General features: G+C 39.8%; 1 protein-coding gene across 1 annotated transcript in view; it reads left to right on the top strand.

The window, feature by feature from the left end:
* The window catches only part of DCP1A (decapping mRNA 1A), a 46,117-nt gene extending 29,227 nt beyond the window's left edge, over positions 1 to 16,890 (top strand). The window contains exons 6-10 of the mRNA XM_033132031.1: positions 4,356 to 4,469; positions 11,936 to 12,688; positions 14,581 to 14,646; positions 16,079 to 16,297; positions 16,599 to 16,890. Coding sequence (XP_032987922.1) covers positions 4,356 to 4,469; positions 11,936 to 12,688; positions 14,581 to 14,646; positions 16,079 to 16,297; positions 16,599 to 16,679 — 1,233 coding nt within the window. The 3' untranslated portion in view covers positions 16,680 to 16,890. The remainder of the gene's footprint in view (positions 1 to 4,355; positions 4,470 to 11,935; positions 12,689 to 14,580; positions 14,647 to 16,078; positions 16,298 to 16,598) is intronic.
* Positions 16,891 to 20,696: the final 3,806 nt, after the last annotated feature.

The raw sequence follows: 20,696 nt of genomic DNA, 5'->3' as shown, positions 1-20,696 counted from the left end.
CCTACACAGTGCTACTCTAACACTAGCCTCTAGGTTGTTAACAGGTGATCCTTGAGAAAAAAGGTTCCAGTTGGTCAAAGTTAAGGAAACACTGTTAGCATGGCTCCACCTCCCCCGTCCTTAATGCTCAAGGCTCTGAGAAGTCCCACAATAAGGAAAACAGTAACACCAATTCCCAGATTGATTTGACAACAGGACCATTTTTCACATGCTACCCTTTAAGAATCTAAAGTTCAAGGAACAAACTTTTGAAACAGCATTCTGAAAAGTAGTTTCCTCTGACTAAAAATAGTCATATTCACCATAAACTACAATAAACCTTCTACTTTCAAACACCAAAGGAAGTCCCACTTCCTGGGTAGAAAAGTGCACAGGAGAGCCTGTGAGAAGTTTCAAGTTGTACCAAATTCCTCAGTGTCTCATAGTCTCATAGAGAATTAGGAGGAATTTAGGGACCTGTGAAAATTAATACAAGGAAAGCAGTCACCTCTGTAATGAATTCATTAATTCTTCAGAAACTAGATGAGAATAAATTTCAAGAATCATTTTCTGAATTTTTAGGTTATCGTATACTCCCCAAATTCCCTCTCATCCTTAATGAGATCTACATATGTATCTTGTTCTGTTTTTATAGAGGCTTTTCTGTGTTCTGATAACAGGTAACTAATAAGTCCAGGACTTTGTCACCTGTTCCTAGTGATGACGAGATCCAGGTACCACACGAGACAAAGTGTAGAGGCTGAACACTAGAGTATGCACTCCAGGAGGTGGCCTGGCTCACTCCTCAGCCTGGGGAGTGAATGGCCACAAAATGAAAGAAGGAACTAAAGCCTGGTTTCTGTGCACAAAGCTATAAAGGAACTCTAGGTCAAGTGGGCAATTTCAAAATCGGACATAATTTCTAGTTCGTACACATTGCAAAAAATAAGAATATGGAGAACACAGTAATTACTGTTGTAAAGAAAATTCTTCTATGGTATAGAATAAATAAAATGTTTTCTATGCTTAGATGAAAACTAACCTTCAGGAATTTAGTTAAATCTTTGGTATTTACTTTATAATGTATTCTTTGTGTGTTTGAAAACTGTCCGTAAATGGGTGGAGCTTCCTTAAACAACAGTTTTGTTTCTGGTCTGCACTTGGCAGCCAAGTCTAACCAAATGAAGTTGGTAGTAGCAGTGACCCATGACTTCCTATCTTAGTGTTTGAGTGGGCCTCCTCAGTTGCCGCATGGCTCCAGGTGGCCCTTTGTTTATCTTTCGGTAGAGACTTGGGAGATTGACAGAGTCCAGGGCAGAGGGGTAAGCTAGGCCTCAGTGATGGGATTTAATCCCAATGCTAAATCTCCTCTGTCCAGGATATGTAATACAATGAATGAAATTCCAGACTTTTGAGTGAGGGATTTATAAGACAGACTGTACATAAAAACTCTCTAATAAACATTTTCTCCCCCAGTTTTAAAGTTAGTTTTATCCAACTTTCCTATTTTTTAATGCGAACAAAGATAGCAGAAACCACAGTCCTTTATACAGGCCCCTTCTGAGTTGCTTTTAGCCATGGGATGTAATCCTGGATTTTGGTAGGGTCTTTTTATTGTTTTGTTTTGTTTTAGTTCATTTGCAAAAAAATTTTGTTAAATGCAGACTTTTTGGGTACTTAAAAATACGAGCACTGTTATTTTTCTGATTATGAAAGCAGTACATATTAAATATAGAAAACTTTATATTTAAAAATTACAATAAAAGAAAAAACATAATTCTGCCACCTAAAAATATTACTGCTAATGCCTTGTTATATATCCTTTCAGAAATACGTATAAATATGTCCCAGTGTATGTGGTATATTTGTGTACAGTAGATTTTTTAACTGGTTTTAAAAGTAGTTTTTATTGACTCTTCTGTAACCTGTTTTTCCCCAAAGAACAATATCTTTTTATGACAGTAACTACACAAGGAGATTTCATTTGGTAGGATGAAAAAAAATTTTTTAAATAGTTGTGATATTAATAGCTGTGTGTGAGTATGTTTCCTTTTGTGCCTTGTATAAACAAAACTCTAGATTTTTCTGATTCTTTCTATTAAGAACTCAGAATATATTCTTGTAGCTAAGTCATCATGTACAGCATTTTCTCTTAAGATAAGTTACTTGAAATAGAATGATAGATAAAAGGATTTTGACATTTTAAAGATTTTTACCAGATATTGTAAAATTTCCCTTCAGGAAGTTTGTCTGTGATTGTCCATTTCCCCCGATCCTTACAAGTACTGGCAACTCATTAACAAACAAAATCAGACGAAACTTTCCAAGAATGGCCTTGCACACAAATAAAAAAAGTATTCGATGTTCTGGAGACCTTTCAAAATACAGCCCCATCTCATAGCTGAATTAAGTATTAAGTATTGCAGACTCAGATGCCTCCAAAACCATGTAGGCCATGGTGGTGCCTACAGCGGGTCAGGGTGCAACTGATACAGACAGCCTGTCACTGTGTCAGGGGCAGTTGCAGCTCGGCTCCAGCCAGTTGTTACCACATCATCCAGCTTCTCTCTGAAAAATGACAAACGGGGGTTTTTATGTGAAAACTCCCAATTTTGAAAATGTTCCGGAACATTTTATACCTCTCTTTTCAAAACTTCTTACGAACAGTGTTTTGAGTTATATTTTCTCTAATACAATTCAATTCCAAGCATTCTCCATAATGTGTTGATACAGATTGATGGTGATATTGTACAAAGAAGTAGGTTAGAAGAGAAGATGTTTCATAGGCTTTCACACACTACTTCACCTCTATCTAAATGGGTAGCACGATGTCAATAGTGTTCTGAAATAATACAAGCATTAAGGCATTTGAATAGAGAAAGTGTGTATCGTTCGTTCCTGTAACATTCAGGTACCTTCTCCTTCGCTAAGCACATGTATTTATAGTATAGTATCAAGAAAATGAATCTGTCTCCAGACTGCAGTTTGGGCCTTTTTATTTTACCTTTGAGTGCTCTAAACAGGTTTTGGTCCATTTTGACATGAATAGTGCTTACCAGATGCTGGATCAGATAGCCCAAATAGAGCTTAAGTTTCTAAAAAGTCGTAATTCTGTCTCCATCTAGTGATCATTTGTTTTTAGTATTCTTTCTAAGAACAAAAATATTTTCACTTTTAGTGTTCTATACATGTTGACAGGAGTTTTAAAACATTTTGTGACTTTCATTATCTGTGATTGTGCTATTTAGAGATCTAAAATTTAGTTTAATTTTTAAGAATATATGATGATTTCAACAAATGGTTTTGGCCATCTGTATTCAAAAAACGGAGGGAAAAAAAATAATCCCAACCTAAACGTAACAACCTTACACAAAAATCAGCTCAAAATGGATCAGAGAGCTAAACAGAAAACATAAGACTATAAAAATTTAGGAGAAAAATATTTTCACTGTATGACCCAGGAATGGTTTACTCTAGAAAAATGAAGCTTTTGTCCACACAGAAAACCTGTACGTGATATATTCGTTTATAGAAGTTGTATTCATAATCACCAAAAACTGGAAACAACACAGATGTCTTCCTGTGGGTGAATGGTTAACAAACTGTAATGCGGTCGTGCAGTGGAGTACTACTCAGCAGCAAGGAGGGGACATCAATACCACATAGCAGCTTAGATGAATCTCAGAGGCTAAGTGAAAGAAGCCAGCATTCCATTTTGTAAAACATTCTCAAAAAGACAAAACTGTAGTGACAGAAAACATCACTAGTTTCCAGGAATGGAGGGGAGCATGTGACTGCAGTGAGACAGCGCAGGGGAGTTTTAGGGAGATAGAGCCATTTTCTATCCTGATTATGGTGATGGGTGCACAGATAGATCTGTATACCCCAAAAAGCTTAATTTTACCATATGTTAACTTAAAAAATAAATAAATAAGACCATTTTTTCTTTCCTTTTTATTGTAGCTATATGAGAAGCTGAACCTGTTGTAATTTCACAATTAGATACGTAAATCAAACCATTGTGTTATACGCCTTAAACTTATACAGTGTGTGTGTATGTCATTTATTTCCCAATAAAAGTGTAGGGAAAAATATTTTTAACGGAAAAGAATATGTGATAAAGTAATTCTATTGGCTTTTCCTTAAAAGGGTTATTAAAACAACAATTGTTGCTAACACTACTGTCTAAAATCAAGCGCTCAACTTGTTAGAAGTTTTATTGTGTAAGTTACTTACATGAGGGTCCAAAGAAAAACATTTCAGCGGGTTTTTTGGTTTTTTAAAATAGCATTTCTGATCATCTCAGATGCTGTCTTGTAAGCCAAATAATACACAGCAAACCTTTTCACGTGATATACTTTTCCTTTTAATTTAAGAATCAGATGGGCGACTCAAATATCTCCAGCCCTGGGTTACAGCCAAGTACTCAGCTCTCCAATCTGGGAAGCACCGAGACTCTAGAAGAGATGCCGTCCGGGTCCCAAGATAAGGTTTGTACAGCTGAAGCCCTAGCTTTGTCCAAGATAACCAAACACAGAGTAACATTTTGTAAGGATTTTAATGCAGTACAAGTTTGATTTGTCATGTATCTGTCAAGGTACATAAGGGTAGCAAAATAATGACATCCACTCATGTCATTTCCCCTGGTCCATGTAACTGTCTTTCATCTGGATTTGTAGTAGACTCCTGATTTCCAGCTTTTCCCCTTGTCACTCCTTTGCCTATTCTTAACTCAGAAGTCAGAGTAATCCTGGTAAAACATAAGTTAGATCATGGCATTCCTCTGCTTAAAACTCTCGTAGTGTCCCATCTCACACAAATAAAAACCAAGGTCATGGCAGTGGCCCACAAGGCCCTACCTAATCTGGCCCCCGACCCCTGGTCTCATCTTCTACTTCTCTGCCCTGGTCTGTTGGCCCCAGCCTCACTGGCTCTTTAGCCTTTCCACAAACGTGGCAGACTTGCCCCTGCCTTGGGACAGGTCTTTGCACTTGTTCCCTTGGCCTAGAATACTTTCCTCCCGTATGTAGCTTGCTCCCTTTCTTCCTTCAGGTCTCAGGTGTCCTCCATAGAGGTGAGGCCTTCATGACCACCCTGTTTTAAATAATAACCCTTCTCTACCCCTGTCCTACTGTGCTTTATTTTCTCCCTAAGCCTTCTGCCCAGCTAACATGGTTTGTGGTTTTCTTATCGATACATTGTGTTTCCTCCCCACCAAACTGCAAACTCCTGGGGGGCAGGCAGTTTTGTCTGCTTTGTTCATAGCTGTATTCTCAGCAGCTAGCATTGTAACTACCCTGTTTCCCCGGAAATAAGACCTAGCCGGACAATCAGCTCTAATGCATCTTTTGGAGCAAAAATGAATATAAGACCCAGTCTTACTTTACTATAGTATAATGTAATTAATATAATACCACGTCTTATATTCATTTTTGCTCCTAAAGACGCATTAGACCTGATTGTCTAGCTAGGTCTTATTTTCAGGGAAACACAGTATTTGTTGACTGAATTAGTTTTCTTTATAACTGATCGCTTGATGAATGAACAGATACCAAGTAAAGCCCATAGTTTTTTAATTGAACTTTTTGTTTTCAGGTAATTATAGGTTCACATGCAATTGTAAGAAATATACAGAAAGATCTTAGTACCCTTTACCTATTTCCTCATTGATAACAGCTTGCAAAATACAGTACAGTATCACAACCAGGATATTGACACAATCTACCCATCTAGTTCACATTTCCTCAATGTTATTCGTATTCATTTGTGTGTATGTATTTAGTTCTGTGCAATTTTATCTCAGGTATATAGCTTTGTATCCACTGACACAGTCAAGATACAGAAGACTTCCATTGCCACAAGGATCCTGTGTGTTTCCCTTTTATTACCACGCTGACTTCCCTGTCGTAACTTTCAGGCTGTCTCCCTTTCCCCTCCCAACAACCACTAATGTGTCTCCAGTTCTATATGTTATATAAATGGTATCATACCATATGTAACTTTTTGAGATTGTCTTTCTTTACTCAGGATAATTCCCAGAGATTCATTGTTATGTGTATGAATAGTTTGTTGTCTTTTATTGCTGAGTAGTGGTAACACTTGTAACCATTCACCTGTAGAAGGACATCTGGGGCTTTAGTTTGGAGGTATTACAAATAAAGCTTCTATGAGTATTTATGTGCAGATGTTTGTACATGAATTTCTGTTTCTCTGGGGGAAATGCCCAAGAGTGCAAATGTTGGGTCACTTGATAATGATATGTTTTAGTTTTATAAGAAACTGCCGTACTGTTTGGCAAAGAGGTGGTACCATTTTACGTTCCCATCAGCAATGGGTCCATATTGTTTTTAGGTATTTAGATGATAATTAAGCCAGATTTTGTATACTACGTTCCTATGCTCCATTTTTACTATATTTGCATTTAGGGTCCTGAAGGACAAACATATAAGTGGTGCTATGTAAAATTTAATTTTTTAAAAATGTATGTTGAGAGAGGGAGGGAAGGAAGGAGCAGGGTCTCTAGATTCCTTCTGGTCTGGTTTATCAGCCGTGAGTGTTCAGTGGGCTAGTCGCTTCCCATTTCTTTCTGAACCATGGGGTCTTGCATTGTCTAACTCACAGAGTTATTGTGAGACCCAAATGAAGAATTGGACCCCCAAAAATACCTGCAGAACCATAAAGCACTGTCCAACAAAAGATCAAAGAGTAAAAACTCATAGACACAGACAACAGTTTAGTGGTTACCAGAGGGTAAAGGGGTAGGGGGGCGGGAAATGAGGGTAAAGGGGATCAAATATATGGTGATGGAAGGAGAACTGACTCTGGGTGGGGAACACACAATGGGATTTATAGATGATGTAATACAGAATTGTACACCTGAAATATATGTAATTTTACTAACAGTTGTCACCCCAATAAACTTAAAAAAAAAAAAGATCAAATAGTGTGACAAACCATAGGTGCTCAGCCTTTCAACAAAAGCACTGGTGATGGATCTGTGACACACAGAAGTGATGTGGTGAGCATTCAGAGAATTGTGCCCTCTATTGTGAGTAGTGCTGATATTATTCCTTCATTTCTCACAGACATTTAAAATGCCATTTTATAGACCAAAGTGACAAAATTTTATAAAATACTGAGATCTGAATATTGTCAGAAGTCATGTGATTAACTAAAATTAGCTTCAATCCATAATTAGTCCTTACATACAGATAGTACATTTGTTTAGTAACACTGCCATCTAGTGCTGAAGAGCAAATAATGCTGTCAAGGCTTAATAATACTGAATTCCATTTCAGTTTCATTATTCACTTATTAGAATTCCCTTGGGACTATTTCCCTAGTTTGTTTTGTATTCTTTTTTATTCTCATGGTTAAGAATAATGCGTACCTTTATAGTGTGCTCAGTGCACTGACAGGTAGGAAATCTGACATGGACATAATAGATCCAAAGACAAATATGAAATTTTCTAAACAGCAAAGCTGTGGGGTGAGGAAGAGAGAATTCACTGTAAAACCTGAAGCAGTATATTAGAATTTTGTTGTGCACAATATATGCTGTTGCTCACTGAATTCTGTTTCCCAAGGGAAATGGTCAGACTAACTAACACTCAATTTAGGTGAAGCATTATAAAATTCAGAATCCAAATTTTAAGCATATTTGGACATGAAGGAAGAATAAAATTTCATCTTTTCTGTGGATGATGGAAGATGAATCCATGAATAAATAAGTGCAACTACTAGAGGAATGTAAGCAGTTTTTCTTGTTGTAAGGTCCTTTCAGATGCCGAGACTGTATAGCTTTTGGGAGCTTGTATGGAGATGCGTGCTCTACTTATTCAACCTCTTGTGACTGCTGCAGCCAGTTACATATTTCCAAAAGTTGGTACATTTTGACCTCTAGCCACCTGTTAGTTATTTAAGCCTTAGCTGTACCTCAGTTTTCCAGAGGTCAGTATCACCATTCAGTTGGTTAGGTAACCTATAATCTGCTTAACTGACATCTCAGTGTGGTGGCATAAGGGTAAGAATGTGGACTGTATTGTCAGAACTAGATTAGAGTCTGGCTCTGTTGTTGTATTTGGGCATCTGTGAAATGTCAGTAATAATCAGGGAATTAACTCATTGCTATCACAGTTTCATTTATTCCTTCTTGTGGGAGATATCTCTGAAGCCCTAAGGCTTTACGACACACTCTATTCCAGAGAATGTACAAGAATCCGTTTCTGGCCTGGCAGAGTTGTAGGGAGGCAGCATTGAGAAATCAGGAAACTTGCTGCTGCTTTTGCGTCCAGGTTCAGGGTTCCACCATATGGTTTGATTTTTTAATATGAAGTAGGTTTTAAACCATTAGAAATACCTATTTTTAACTGTAAGTATAGAAACATTCCAAATATAAGTGCAGGTAATTTTAATTGTTCAAAAGTTGATTGATGTTCTACACAGATAAAAATTGCTACCTGCCATTCTTGAAGCCTAAGGTATATTTCATGGTGAGGCTACTCCATGTCCTATTGTTTGATTGCTCCTTTTCTTATAACTTAAAAATAGTATTCTTGTCTGGGAGGACTCTTTAAGTTTCTGCAAAATGGCCCCATGTGGTCTGCATTTTTGAAAGCAGTTATATTTAAATGTTTCCTGTGTGTGTGTGTGTGTGTACATATGTGTACATACATATATATAAAACAGAATGTGATGGTTAAAATTTATAAAATTTGCATTAATGAATAAAAATTAGTGTCATTTTCCAGTACTTTCTTTGCCAAGCTATCTTGATCGTTTTGTTCTAAACATCATGTGTATGAAACGGAATTAACCCAACTCAAAAACGGGCAAAGGACTTAAATAGACATTTCTCCAAATAAGATACACAAATGGCCAACAAGTATTGGCAAGAATATGGAGAAATTGGAACTCTCTTGCATTGCTAGTAGAAATGTAAAATGGTGGAACAGCTGTGGAAAACAGTCTGGCAGTTCCTCAAAAAGTTAAATGTAGAATTACCATATGATCTAGCAGTTCTATTCCTGGACATATACCCAAAAGAACTGAAAGCAAGGACTAAAACAAATGCTTTTACCGTAATGTTCATAGCAGCATTATTCACAATAGGCAGAAACAACTAAGTGTCAATTAGATAAACAAGATGTGGTAATCTGCATACAGTGGAATGTTATTCAGCCTTAAAAAGGAATAAAATTCTGATACATGCTACAACATGGATGAATCTTAAGAATATGCTAAGTGAAATAAGGCAGTCATAAAAGGACAAGTATTATATGATTGAACTTATATGAGGTACCTAGAATAGGCAAATTCATAGAAATAGAAAGCAAAATTGGGATTACCAGGGACTGTGGGTGGGTGGGTGGGGGGTGGGTGGGGAGAGGAAAAAAGATGGGGAATTATTTAATGTATACATAGTTTCTGTTTTGGTTGACAAAAAATTTCTAGAAATAGTGGTGGTAGTTATACAGCATTATGAATGTACTGAATGCCATTGAGTCTTACATGTAAATATGGTTAAAATGGTAACTTTTATGTATATTTTACCATAATTTTTAGAAATCGGGGTGGGGGGATCATCTCTATGTTCATCAATAGACATTTATGATGACAGGGATCCAAAAGTGAATAAATCAGTGTTCAGCTTGGGAAATGCTTTCTCCTATGCAGCCTAGACAGAGAGAAAGAGAAATCTGTCCCCAAAGAGAGAATTCATTGTCCATTTTGGATTACTATATTGAATGAATTTGAAATGTTACCAGTGAGTTTTAGACAAACAGCTGTGTCTCTAATGACTCCTCGGGTCAGGGAACATCAGGGTGGTTTCTAATAGCACAGCCTTGATATCCCATCAGGTGGTTTTGTTGTTATTTTGCATTATGGGTGTGTGATATGGGTGTATGTATAATTTTTAATGTTATTTGTGTTCCTTAAAATATATCCAAACACAGATTTATCATGATTGCTCTTAAAACTATATGGTGTTCATATGATGATAATAATAGCCAGCTTCCACTTTAATGTTTGTTGGGCACCAGACACTATATTGAGAATTTAATTTTCACAGCAGTTCTATGAGATAATTACCACAATTGCCCCCGTTTTTCAGGTGAGGGAACTAAACAGAAAGATTATATCCTTTTCCCAGTTAACAGCTGGGAATTGAACCTAGATATCTTTGATTTCAGACCCTAAGCTCTACAGTTATGTTTCAGAAGTAAAAATGGGAGGAAATTAAACCATATAAAATCTTTTGTGGTTTTTTACATCCGCAGTTTATAATTAAATGTTAGTGCTGCCTTATATTTGAAGTGAGATTCTGAATCTGGAAGATCCCTTAAAGTACTAGAAAGCGTTATGACAGAATAATCTGGTTAGTCTCACTACGGCATTATTAGTGGGGGCCTAAATTTGCCATATGAGAATTCCTTCACTTAAACCTCATGTCACATTGATTTGCCAAGATATGTTTGCTTTTAAATAGTCATAGAGGTCTCTGTTGAATGTTTTCTAAGAGAAAACAGTTTGGTGTGAAATCACAGTTTTTTACAACTGGAGGAGGCTTCTGCCGCCGCACGTTATTTCGCACCACGACGTTCACCTCAGCCCTGTGCTGCCACCTCTCTCACCCGCAGATGAGGCCGCCCTCACCAGCGCAGCAGTACGCAGTGGCACTCCCTTCCTGCCTGTCCCTCACGTGTAAACCGTCCTCGGTGCCGGCCTCCTCTCCCCTCCTCTCTCCTTGGCCAAGGGAAGCCCGGTGCCTCTGCCCTTCAGAGCCCGCTGCCAGTAAGCGCCCTCCCTCCTCTCTTCCCCACACCCACCTAGCACAGCACAATGGCCCTGGCTTCGGGCATACGCGATAATTGTTTGTCAGACAGACGGGTGAATCAAACATTTGCCTGGGGAAAACTGAGCTCATTTTCCTGTATAAATGGGATCGTAACTTAGTACTATCACGATTATACTTCAGATGCAATGTACTTGATGGTCTTTGTAGACTTTCTGAGTCTACATGCTTCCTGAAAATCATGCTTCAGTGAATCATTTCATATAAACATATATCTAAACAACTAAGTAGTCCATCCACTTTAGGAATAAGACCATAAATTGAGGCTGCCTGTGTTTTCAAAGTACTTAGGTTTGTCTCCCACTAGAAAGTAAACCCTGTCAGGGAGGGCATTTTTGTTACTTCTTGCTGTGTCCCTCGGGGCCCAGGTCAGGGCAGGACCTGACACGCTGTGGGTACTCGGTAAATAAAGGTTAAATGAATAGGCAATGTTGTGTGGAGGTACAAGAAAGCTCACGAGTGGAAAGCATGACTATTTCTCCTTTAAATCATTGCAATGGTATCAGTAAGCCAGATCAGTAAAATATATGTAAGTTTAATATTTTCAGGCTTGAATGCTATGTCTTTTGCTAAGGAGTCTGGTATTTGGGAGTAGGAAGGAGGAATGGCCTGCCATTTAAAAAAAAAACATTACATTTATTTTCTGGTATCTGAGACCCAGTCCTCATAGTTCAGTGTCCAGCTTTTTATCAAGAACAGTGAAAATAAAGGTAGGATTACTTGATCAGCATTTGGTCCCTCTGTCCTCCTGAGTGTTATTTTCCTACATGTGTTACTGGCACAAGTAATTTTGTAATAATGTAATTGCCCCCTCGTCTGATATTCACTTGCCTAGGAAAAAACTGAATTCTAATACTATCACCTGGAGTCCCTAAAATTTGAACTTTATTACTAATTTCTATCCACCAACTTGGGGAAACTAAATGCACGCACCTTGGCCGTAATCGCTAGTACATCTTCAGTTTGTTCCATTTCCTTCTTTTCAGACTCCATCCATCCATCCTGCAAACAATTTTGGCAAAGAAATTTGATGGAAAAGAAGTTTAGTTACATTGGTTTGCAGGAGATTTCTTTCATTGTGTGGTTTGATTTGTTTTTCAGTCTGCTCCATCTGGACACAAACATCTGACAGTGGAAGAATTATTTGGAACCTCTTTGCCAAAGGAACAGCCAACAGTCGTGGGTCTGGATTCAGAAGAAGTGGAGAAGCTGCCAGGAGATGCCTCCCAGAAAGAGCCCAGCTCATTCCTACCATTTTCCTTTGAGCATTCAGGAGGGGCCGCTCAGTCAGAAAACCTGGGTGTCCATCCTGCTGCCCACCACTCAGTTCAACCTGAAGTCACCACCCCGGTGCTGATCACTCCTGCCTCCATCACACAGTCCAGTGAAAAGCAGGCCCCAAGCTATGCAATCCCGCTGTGCCCTGGGCTCAGTCCCACTTTGCCAGCAGAAGCTCCTACTGCACAGGTTCCCTCCAGCTTGCCCCGAAACAGCACCATGATGCAGGCAGTGAAGACCACACCTAGACAAAGGTCTCCACTCCTGAGTCAGCCAGTCCCTGAGCTGAGCCACACCAGTCTGACCGCCAGCCAGAGCCCCTTCAGGACCCCACTGAGCATGACAAGTGCCGCTGGGACATCCCTCCCGGGCGTTGAGCTTCTCCAGAAACTCAAGTTGACCCCACAGCATGACCAAATACAGACACAGTCGCTTGGGAAAGGTGCGGTGGCACCCAGCTTTTCTCCAGCAGCCGGCCAGCTGGCCACGCCTGAGAGCTTTATAGAGCCTCCCCCTAAGACAGCAGCAGCGAGAGCCTCCACCACCCTGAGCAACATGGTGCTTGCTCCCCTTCAGGTACTGGAGGGGGGAGGGGGGGGTGGCTATAACTGAGTGGGACAAAACTGCAAGGACTGACTTTGACTGACACAAGACAGAGTAGTTTTTTTAAAGAAACAACTGTTGACTACGTCAAGGGCTAGAAGAAAGGGGAGGTCAGAAGTCCTGTAGTGAACAACCAAGTAATTGGCAAATGGTGTTGTAACTCAGTTCCACTTCCCAAAATTATTTCAACTGAGAAAGCTAAGAAACAGTATTTTTATTTTCCTATGAGGGTGTGCATTTTAGGGTTTTTGCTTGCTTTTGCCTGATTGTCCTAGACTGGGTTTATTTGACTCAGATCCAAATGATCCCCAACTCTGTTCCATTTGTAACGTCTTCGGTACTCACTGAGTGCCTCCTGCCTTGTACCAGGCACACTAGGGTGCCCTACGAGCATGCCAGGTTTGGAGGTATGAGGTCAAATAAATCTGCCTGGTGAGACTCATGTCCAGCTGAGATCTGAAGACTTAGAAGTTAGCCAGACAAGGTTGAAAACGTGTTTGAGGCAAGAATAGCACATGCAGAGGCCTGGAGACGAGAAGGCCCTTGCTGAACTGGACTGTGACAGGATCTACTGTGGAAAGAAACTTGCGGGGAAGCAGGTACTGTCAATTGTGTTACGGAGTTACAGGTTTGTCCTCAGAGCCGTGGGGAATCTTTCAAGTGCTTTGAGCAGAGGGTGGCTTGCTGGGAAAGGAGAAGACAGAAGTAGGATGACATGTGAGGAAGGAGGCAGTGGCCGTCACCCCTGCTTGAGCTGATGGGGGCCTGAATTTGGGAGTGTGGGCGAGGGGATGTATGAAGAGGGGTGATCAGTGGGACTGGGTGGTACAGTGATTGTGGGGGCTGAAGAGGTTTGTCCCTCGATAATTTATGCGGCTGGTGAGTTGCAAGATCACCGAACTGAAAGGCGGTAGAACTTTCTACTCTAAAATGTATTGGTTGCTTTTTCAGGATTTTAGTCTCATGCCCTTATTATTAACCCCCAATCTTAACATTTTACCAAATAATATTGTATAGAAGATCCTATCATAATAATTGTATATTATTTCTTAAGTTAACAGGATATTTTGTTTCATTCCTTTGAAATCTTGTATAGAAAGAAGAACTGTATTATTTTGGTTACTTTATTAAGTTGTCATTTCGGGCCATTTCTGCTGAGGTTCTCTGCAGTATGAGGAGAGTGTTCTGTTGAAGTATATGCCCCTAAAATGTGCCTGCTGCCCCTGTTCCTGTTGCTTTGCAGCCATCAGTCTTGAATGCCACCCCTCCAGGTGTTGGCCTCTTGGACAGCACCCTGCTGTCTGGCCTGCAGCCTTTCAAGGAAGTTTGCATATGTGTACATTTCATTTACATGACAGTATCGGATTTTAGGACCAGGGTTTCACAGAGCTCTAATGTATTTTGCTGTACAACAAGAAGTTCTTTCTCTCTCAGTAAATGAGGACAAAATTTAGCATGTGTATGACTCTGGATGAAGACTGCTTATTGCCACCTGTCCAAAGTTTAAATCGCCTTGTTAGGTATACTGCCAGGATCTTGCATCTCTGCAGACTCAACAGCAAAAATAGGCGTGGGCTGTCCCCAGCTCTTACAGGAGTCAGGGTTTCAGCTTCTTCCTTAGAGTCCCTTAAAGGCTTTGCACACACCTCTCTTCTCAGAGGAACTAAACGGGTCAGCGTCTATTCCGAAGCTCGAGTCGTGAGCTGCATAGTCACAAGTTCCTGTCAGCTTCTTCCTATAGGAATCGAGCAACTGGTTAATGTCTGAACTATTCCTTACTGGTTACCTAGTTTTTTCCCCAGTAACTAGGAAATCTTAATTGAAACTTGCAACATCTGTTCATCTTTTCTTTTTAAACATTGCAGTCTATGCAGCAAAACCAGGATCCTGAAGTCTTTGCCCAGCCTAAGGTGTTACCTAGTGCCATCACGGTAAGAACGCCCTTTTTCTGAAGAACACATGGTGTTTAAGTTCTGCTGGGTGTAAAATAAAACTGTTACTTGAGTGAAAAGTTTAGATATACCCTCTCCTAGGGCAGGCTCCCCCCTGCCCCGCCAGACAGAGTTCATTGCCATGACCTCTGTAGACCTTGAGTCATCTCTCTGTATGGACTTCTTCCCCGACTGTGTGCATACGGGCGGCGGCAGCCTCAGCGCGGGAACTCACTCCGTGCTCGTCAGGGGGTGACTGTGAGAGCCGGCCAGCCTGCTTCCCGGAGTAGGAAATAAATATTCTCTGGCCTGAAAGGGCTGTGACTTCCCAGTTAACAGAGGGAAGCGTCCGCCCTGCTGCCGTGCTCTCACTGCCTGACAGCAAGCCTCCCAGGCCAGCATGTTCTGTCCCTTCCTTGTCTCCTGCCCTGTTTATAAAAACTTGTCCCCACCCTCCATCACCTACAGCCTTGGAATGGCACACGTAATTTTTTCAGTTCCTAAAATTTAAACTAAAGCCAACTTCTGACTGGTCTTGTGAACCAGTCTTCTCTGTAGTTTGTCCTGCTACATGGTGATCGGCCATTCTCAGCCTGGTTGCACCAAAAAAGAAGCCATATGGCCCAGACACCAAAACTACACCCTTAAAACTATGGCAAGATCTTTGCTGTTTGTAAATGAGGAAGGTGACAGACAGGAGATTGTCTGTTGATTGTATAAAATGTGAGATTTATTAAAAATACTGGTTATTACTGGTTTGTGTGTTCTGATAGCCATTGGCTTAGAAGCACATCTAAATGGGGGAAGGAGGTAGATGTTAGTTTTATTTTTAAGAAATTGTGTCTTTCATATCTTCAGTGGTATAGTAAATATATTGAACACTACAAAAGAAACGAATGCTTCATATAATTGGATTCTTTTCATTCTCTTTTTATTTAAATAAAATTTACATATGAGAAAATCAGATTTTTATGAATTTTCCATACACATATGTCCCTTGAGTAGCTACCCAAGATATGTAACATTTCCATCACCCCGGAAAGTTCCTTCATGCCCTCTTCCAGTCAGTTCCCAGCCACCCATATAAAAACTTTACATTTTTAATTCATCGTAGAATTGTTCTTATTGTACATACTGTGCACAATAATTTTGATCATATTCCCCTTCTATGATGATCGGCCTTGGCTTCCCATAACCACTCTAGGGCATTCTTACCACAGAAATGGGCTTGTCATCCTTTAGCTAACAAGCTTCCTAACCAGACTTAAAATGCTCAAGTGCTTCTACTGAACGTTTATCTGAACCCCAGATAGTTAGCGTTGGACTCTGTGCTCCAGTCTCCTACTGCTTATCAGGTTTTCAGGTTTTCCTGCTTTGAGCCTGGCTGCTGGCTTCTGCACTTTGGTACAAAATGACCATTGTTCCCCTGCAGGTTGCAGGCCCCCCACTGGTTACTGCAACAACCACAGCCGTGTCTTCAGTCCTGCTGTCCCCAAGTGTTTTCCAGCAGACAGTTACAAGGTCCACAGACCTAGAGAGGAAAGCAAGCTCCCCTTCTCCTCTAACCGTTGGAACATCAGAAAGTCAACGAAAGCAGTCCATTATTCTCAGCAAGTCTCAGCTCCAAGATACGTTAATACATCTAATAAAGGTATGTAGGATATCAGTTTAGTCTTTGAATTTTCATTCTTTAATTTAAAAAAAATTGTAAGTTCTTTTTAGAAATTAGTTCATAAAGTAAATTCAGGGTGAGCCAGGACTAGTGTTTCTTCCTGAGCATACACTCGTGCTGGAAAAATATCTGAGTGAATTTCAAAATGTTAATTATGGTTGTTTCTGTGTGGTGGGGTTCTTTGGATAGTTTTAGAAAGCATTTATATGGCCTTTTTCCTAAGCTGTTACCAAGGACGTAAGTTCTGATGTGGTGACTATGACATTACCATCTCTTCCAGAATGACTCCGGCTTCCTCAGTACGCTTCATGAAGTCTACTTGCAGGTTCTGACCAAGAACAAAGACAACCACAACCTATGACTGGAGCAGAAATCATTCTGAACACGGAATGTCAGCCTCACAAACAAATAGTCCTCATCATGGAAAATTCTAAACAGAACATTGAGTTTGGAGAATCCTGAAATTGAGCCTATGAGAAAGAGACTCATTCCTTAAGAATGTTTTCCAAGTGACGTTCTCAGTGATAATTGAGGTTTCACTGTGAAGCATCACCAGCAGACCTTTGTTTTGAAAAAAAACAAAAACAAACAAAAAAAAGAAACGTTATGTTAAGTTGTGTGGGTGTTTTCATCAGCTGTAAGCAAGTATGTGAAATAAGGAATCTGATTTTTAGCTGCTTTCACTTTCAAGGTCTTAAAGGGAGGACGTGTCACCAGCCTTGCAGCAGTCAGAGTCCAGCCCAGCTCTTATCCCTTCTGCCTCCCTGTCCCCCTAGAAACTGAGCATTAGGCGATAGTCCTGTTCTGAAGCAAGCAGAACTCTGTGTGCAGTAGCTTTGAGTTTTACAGATCAGAGTTTAAGTTGGGAAATTAGGACTGATTTGTTCAAGTGAATTATATTTGATATGAACACCCCATTCGGGCCTTTAAAGTTCTGAAAATTTCTCAATTGTTTTGTTTTTAGCTGTCCCCAGTGCTGCCAGCAACAGGCTCCCAGGATGGTGATACTATTTGAATTAGGACCCTGTCAAGCCCTGTGGTGGTGTGGGAGGAGGCATGTCATACCTTTGACACAAAGGCTGGGGCTAGTAAAGCTCAAATTCTATCAGAAATTTTGCTTTAAGTTAAATTGTCCAGTGGTTTTAAAAATGTTACGTTTCGCCTTATTTTCCTTTTCTGTGTAAACACAGTTAGAAGTCCTTGATTGTTTTCGTTAACTGACAAAAGGACCAGTGGACCAATCCGACAAAGCCATTCTGGTTCCATTCCTCAGTCTACTGAGAATAGTTTTAAAACTATGCAGAAAAGGGAGCTGTTACTCACACTGCCCTTACTTTATTGTAGAATATGGAGTAAACAAAGTGAAATTCAGAACTTTACCAATGTATTCCTAGGCTGTGAGTACTTTTGCAGCCCAAAGTGTGAAAATATGTAAAGATGCTTTGTTATGCTGCTATTAATCTGCCATGATTTATATTTATTCTTTTATGGCATGTAATGGTGATTAGTAATATTTTAATGTAGATTTTGATTTATTTCAGCAATAGTAATTTTAAGATAATTCTTTGAATGAAAGTGTCTTCATTTCTACGATACAGGTCATTTTGTAGTATTTAACCAATTAAGATGCACTGCTTACTTTTCTGAGCACTATTTAATGACTGGGTAAAAACCCAAATGGCTCAACCAGCTAGCATAAGGATTAGCTGTGAATAATGCTGACAGATGTGATGGTTCCTCGGGAACAATCATTTAAGCTTTAATGGTAACTCAATCATAAGTCCATAGATTTTTTTTCTAACTGAGATTTTAGAAAATCACTTGTGAATTACATACTTGTTTTAGTTTAATCTTAGTTTTTTTAGCATAAAGAATGCTTTGTTTGATTGGCTTTTTTCTTACTCTAACCATGCTTCCTTGGGCAACTTTTCTGCTTCTCAATTTAGTGTCTTCTATTGCTATCTACCTAGTTACTTGTGAATTGTGCAGAAGTCGGGGAAGCTTATAAATTCTCATACTCAATCAGGAATAGTTTGTTTTCAAAGGTAGTTCAGCCACCCAAAGGTAAATTCAGCAACCCAAAATGAATCAATCATGCATCACCAGAAAAGAGAAAGTTAGAGTAAGATAGGAGTGTTACTGACACCAGGAGATGGTGCCCAGGGAGCCATGACTGTTCTCAGAAAACAGTTGCACCAGCAGGTTTTATCACACCCCAAATCTAGTCTCAGTGGGCTTTGGTAAACAGAAGAGTCAAGGGATTCTTGTTATAATAGACATTTGAATTGAAATGACTTGACTATGTATGATATTATGAGGGAGTTCAGAGAGAATATCCTAAAGAAAGTCTGTAATCAAATCTGCTAATTTTCACCCTTTAATCCAAAGGAATGAATATGATAGATGGTAAAGAGAATCTGTGATAAAGTTTCCTTAATGTGAAAAATAAACTTTTAAGTGCCCAATTTATGGAGACTTGAAAAGGGTAAGCCTGTTTCAACTCCCAAATTTTCAAAGCATTTATTGAAAATTCAGAAGCCAGAAGTTCACCGTTATGATTACCAGGAAGCTCAGGCCAGAATGAGTCTCTAGAATAAAGTCAAGCCAAGGCCGAGCCTGGATAGTTGCAGTTGGATAACCCTGGCCCAGAAGTCACAGTTCAGTTGCCTTATTCCTCGTTCGGGCTCACTAACCAGAACCTCATGCTAGCTTATGTTGCATGTTTACATTGCTGCAGTGTCTTTATGGAACCTTCATTTTAAACCTTAGTTGCATCGAAATGGACACCAAAACAGAGATGCTTCTTCCTAGGTTTTGCAGAACTCCAGGTGACCTGCATTTAGGCCACCCTGTCTATCTGTGCGCCCACCCCCAACCCGAGGGTGGCACTGCCCTTCTGTTGTGGTTAATGTGATGTCTGAAAGGACTCCTGCACCTCCCGAACGGCCTTGTTCCTTTACGGCAAAAGCTCCTCTCACTATGCATCTCTCCCGAGATTTGTAAAGCGTGACTTTGAATCCTAAGTTTTCAGGAGAAGCATTTCATGCTATCTGCATGTGAGTGTCCACAGCTTACCTTCGAAGGCTTTGGGATCACTGTCCTAGTGGTGGTTTAAGAGCCCAAGTTGACCTGGATCCTTCTCTACCAGAGGATGCACAGGCTTAGTTTAGGATATGTCTGACCCAATTTTGCATGTCAAGTCTTTGTTCATTTTCTGCGTTTTTTCCTTGTAAAAATTTTAAACCCCATCAGATACTCCACTAGGTAAATATTTTTAAGCCATGCAGCTTTATTACTCTCCTCCCCAAAGAATGTAGTTTGAAATTTTCTCGTTTTGGTAGTAGAGGCCATAACTGCCATTGTATTACTAATAATGCAACATGAAATTGAAGGTGCCTAACTGCTTTAAAGAAAAACAAAATCAGCCATCATATTGTAACTGGGCAAAATGTGGAAACACAGAGGAGTGAGAGGTGGCACAGGCACGAGTGGGCCCAGTCCACGTGAGCGAAGACGTGTGTCCTGCATTCTTGCTGCTCATTTGCTGCTGAGCACGTGTTTCTTACTTATCTGGTTTTTTTCTGTTGTATTCAAAGTACCTTCTGGAACCAGTAGTGCTCAGGTGTCTAAAATGCTAAGATCTGTACCAAGTAAAGCAATTTATACTGGGCTTTTTAAAAGCTGTGCTTGAGACCATTTCCCTGAGTGGACTGGGGCCTCACGGAGCCTGTTTTTTTTCAGCAAATTCGGCAGGAGAGGTGTGTGCAATGTTTTCACTCAGTTTCGTATTTGATTTGATATCTTCATTTGAAACGCTAAGATGCAATATGTTTCACTTTGAGTGGGGAAAATGCAAAACTGTGTTTCCCTTTTATCTGTGTGATTTCTTAAACGTGTTTTTAAAATGTATTCTGAAAGGTTTTTTATTCTGTATTACTGCTTTGGCCATGTGGCTCTCGTGACTTTCAGTGTACCAGATTCTCAGCTCCCTGAAATGTGGGGATGAGAAGCTCTGGAATTACAGCAAGATTTTTGTTCCATGAGCGCAATACTGCATTGTTAACATTTTTAATGGTATGAATTTTATACCATCTGCGTATGTTTGCAAATATTAAGTTATTACATGTTTTCAAATGAGCATTTTTCATCCTAAATTTTATATGTTTGCAAATATATTTTTTTAATAAAAGTTCAAAACCAAGTTTTAGCACCTACTAAATTTTAATTGTGTTTTTATGTAAGTTGTAGATGTTGAATGAGTGGTTCCGCATTGCCAGGGCCTCATCCTGGTGAGACGGGGTGGGTTGGGAGAACAAAACCAGAGAAAACGCTTGTCTACCTGTTTTCAACCTGTTCCAGCCAGCTGAATCACAGGCCA

Source organism: Rhinolophus ferrumequinum, chromosome 17 (assembly GCF_004115265.2).
Source record: "Rhinolophus ferrumequinum isolate MPI-CBG mRhiFer1 chromosome 17, mRhiFer1_v1.p, whole genome shotgun sequence".
NCBI lineage: Eukaryota > Metazoa > Chordata > Mammalia > Chiroptera > Rhinolophidae > Rhinolophus > Rhinolophus ferrumequinum.
This window is presented reverse-complemented; position numbering and strand designations above follow the sequence as displayed.